General features: G+C 52.1%; 3 protein-coding genes across 3 annotated transcripts; 2 read left to right on the top strand and 1 right to left on the bottom strand.

Annotated features, from left to right (window-relative positions):
• Positions 1-68: 68 nt before the first annotated feature.
• On the bottom strand, positions 69-605 carry PPTG_14965 (hypothetical protein; the record flags this gene model as incomplete). The annotated part of the gene is made up of 2 exons (XM_008911943.1): positions 69-481; positions 545-605. 2 exons carry the CDS (start codon positions 603-605, stop codon positions 69-71), a joined length of 474 nt encoding a protein of 157 aa, XP_008910191.1.
• Positions 606-847: 242 nt separating this feature from the next.
• On the top strand, positions 848-1,339 carry PPTG_14964 (hypothetical protein; the record flags this gene model as incomplete). Its single annotated transcript, XM_008911942.1, has 2 exons — positions 848-883; positions 998-1,339. The coding sequence occupies 2 exons, from the start codon at positions 848-850 to the stop codon at positions 1,337-1,339; spliced, it is 378 nt and encodes a 125-aa protein (XP_008910190.1).
• Positions 1,340-1,368: 29 nt separating this feature from the next.
• PPTG_14963 (hypothetical protein) lies at positions 1,369-1,633 on the top strand (the record flags this gene model as incomplete). The annotated part of the gene is made up of 1 exon (XM_008911941.1): positions 1,369-1,633. A coding segment is annotated over one exon (264 nt), but the record flags the coding sequence as incomplete, so codon positions are not given.
• Between the last annotated feature and the right edge of the window lie 14 nt (positions 1,634-1,647).

The following is a 1,647-nucleotide window of genomic DNA, read 5'->3' as shown; positions in this document are numbered from 1 at the left end:
CTGGCGTCGTCACAGGCATCCCAGCACTAGACACAGCAGCAGTACATCCGTCTCCAGTTAATTACCTTTCATGGTCTCTTACAGTGAGCCTGCTGCGTCGTAAGCAGTTTGACATGGTGACTTACATCCGCGTAGGTCGGTACGGCCACCATACTGTCCTCCATATCTGGGTTCTCCTCGTGACTGGCGTGACCCACATGAGCCTCGAAGTACCTCTCAGCAGCCATGAAGCTGTCCTGCATCTTCGATGCTGGCTGCAGTTTCTGTCGTCTCTGGGCCTGTTGTCGTCTCTGTTCCTGTTGATGTTGCTCCTGTAGCGACAGCTTGTAGCGTGCACCAGCGTAAAGGTCCTCTCTAAAAGCTCCATCTCGGTGGCGCTGCAGCGGTCGAGGCAGCTTTTGTAGCAGTAACATACTCTGAGATGCACTAGCGTGGGAAGAAGCACGTAGGGATCGCCCAATACTACGTTGCATCCAGTGCGCTATAGGTAAACATGAAGCTTAGTACAAGGTGAGCACGCATGGGTAGTTTGGAGATCTCGTACCTGGCGCGCTAAGCAGCTCGCTCTCGAGCGACCGACCCTGCACTTGTTGACATCTTCGCATTCCTCTTTGTAGAAATAAAACAAACTGCCATTTGGAATATGTTTACTCTTTAGCACAGGTTCTGGTTCGTGCCATTTCATACTTGAAATTTGTACCAGAACTAAATACACTTGATTTTTGTAAAATAGTTCTTTCTTTCATCGCTTAGGGGACGTCTGGTCGTGCTCAGCTTCTCTTCTTACTGGCATTCTCCCCACGCTCTACTACAAGATCTGCCGGATCAGCTAAAGTAGCACATTCTAATGGCTCTGCGACGTCCGCGTCTACAGCAGCAGACTGTGCTGCAACGTTAGTCGAAGCTTCAACCACTGCATCAATCGAAGCCTCTGCTGCAGGGTCAACAGCTTTTGCACCTAATTCTGCAGCCACGTCGGCTGAAGCTTCTGCCACAGCGTCTGCTGCCGAATCCGCCGCGGTCGACTCAACCACCGGATCTGCTGCTGGATCGGTCTGCCCCAGTGGAGTCGGCCGCCGGATCCACCGCAACTCCAGTAGCATTAGCAGCAATGGAAGTACCTGGAATGACTGTGAAGGACTCAATCCAGTTGAGCGAGAGCTTCGGTGGCCTTCAGGGCGTGGGATTCTCGGACAAGAACTTCGTCAACTCGGGACAGACCGTCGGTCAAATCTCCATATACGCCGGTGAGCGTCTGGACGGTATCAGTTTGGAGATATCGGCTCCAAAGTCACTGACCTTTACCACGGTGGAACTGGTGGACATCGCAAGATCTTAAACCTTGACGAAGGTGAGCATATCACGCCGATGGAAGTTCATTGGGGCAAGAAGAACGACCATACGCGTATTTTCTACGTGAATTTCCTCACAAGTGCTGGTAATTTCCTCTTGGGAGGGTCCATGACTGATGAAAAGAGCACTGTTATCGCTCCTGAAGGTTTCCAACTCGCTGGGTTCTTTGGTAAATCCGGCAAGGAGATCGATACGCTAGGTGCGGTTTGGGCGTACATCGACCTCGTCACGCCTGCTCCGACACCGGTACTCGCTCCTACTACCATTGAAGACTCACCAGGTACCTCTGCCCCC

Source organism: Phytophthora parasitica (assembly GCF_000247585.1).
Source record: "Phytophthora parasitica INRA-310 unplaced genomic scaffold supercont2.44, whole genome shotgun sequence".
Lineage (NCBI taxonomy): Eukaryota > Oomycota > Peronosporomycetes > Peronosporales > Peronosporaceae > Phytophthora > Phytophthora nicotianae.
Note: the sequence above shows the minus strand (reverse complement) of the source record. Positions and strands in the feature narration are given on the sequence as shown.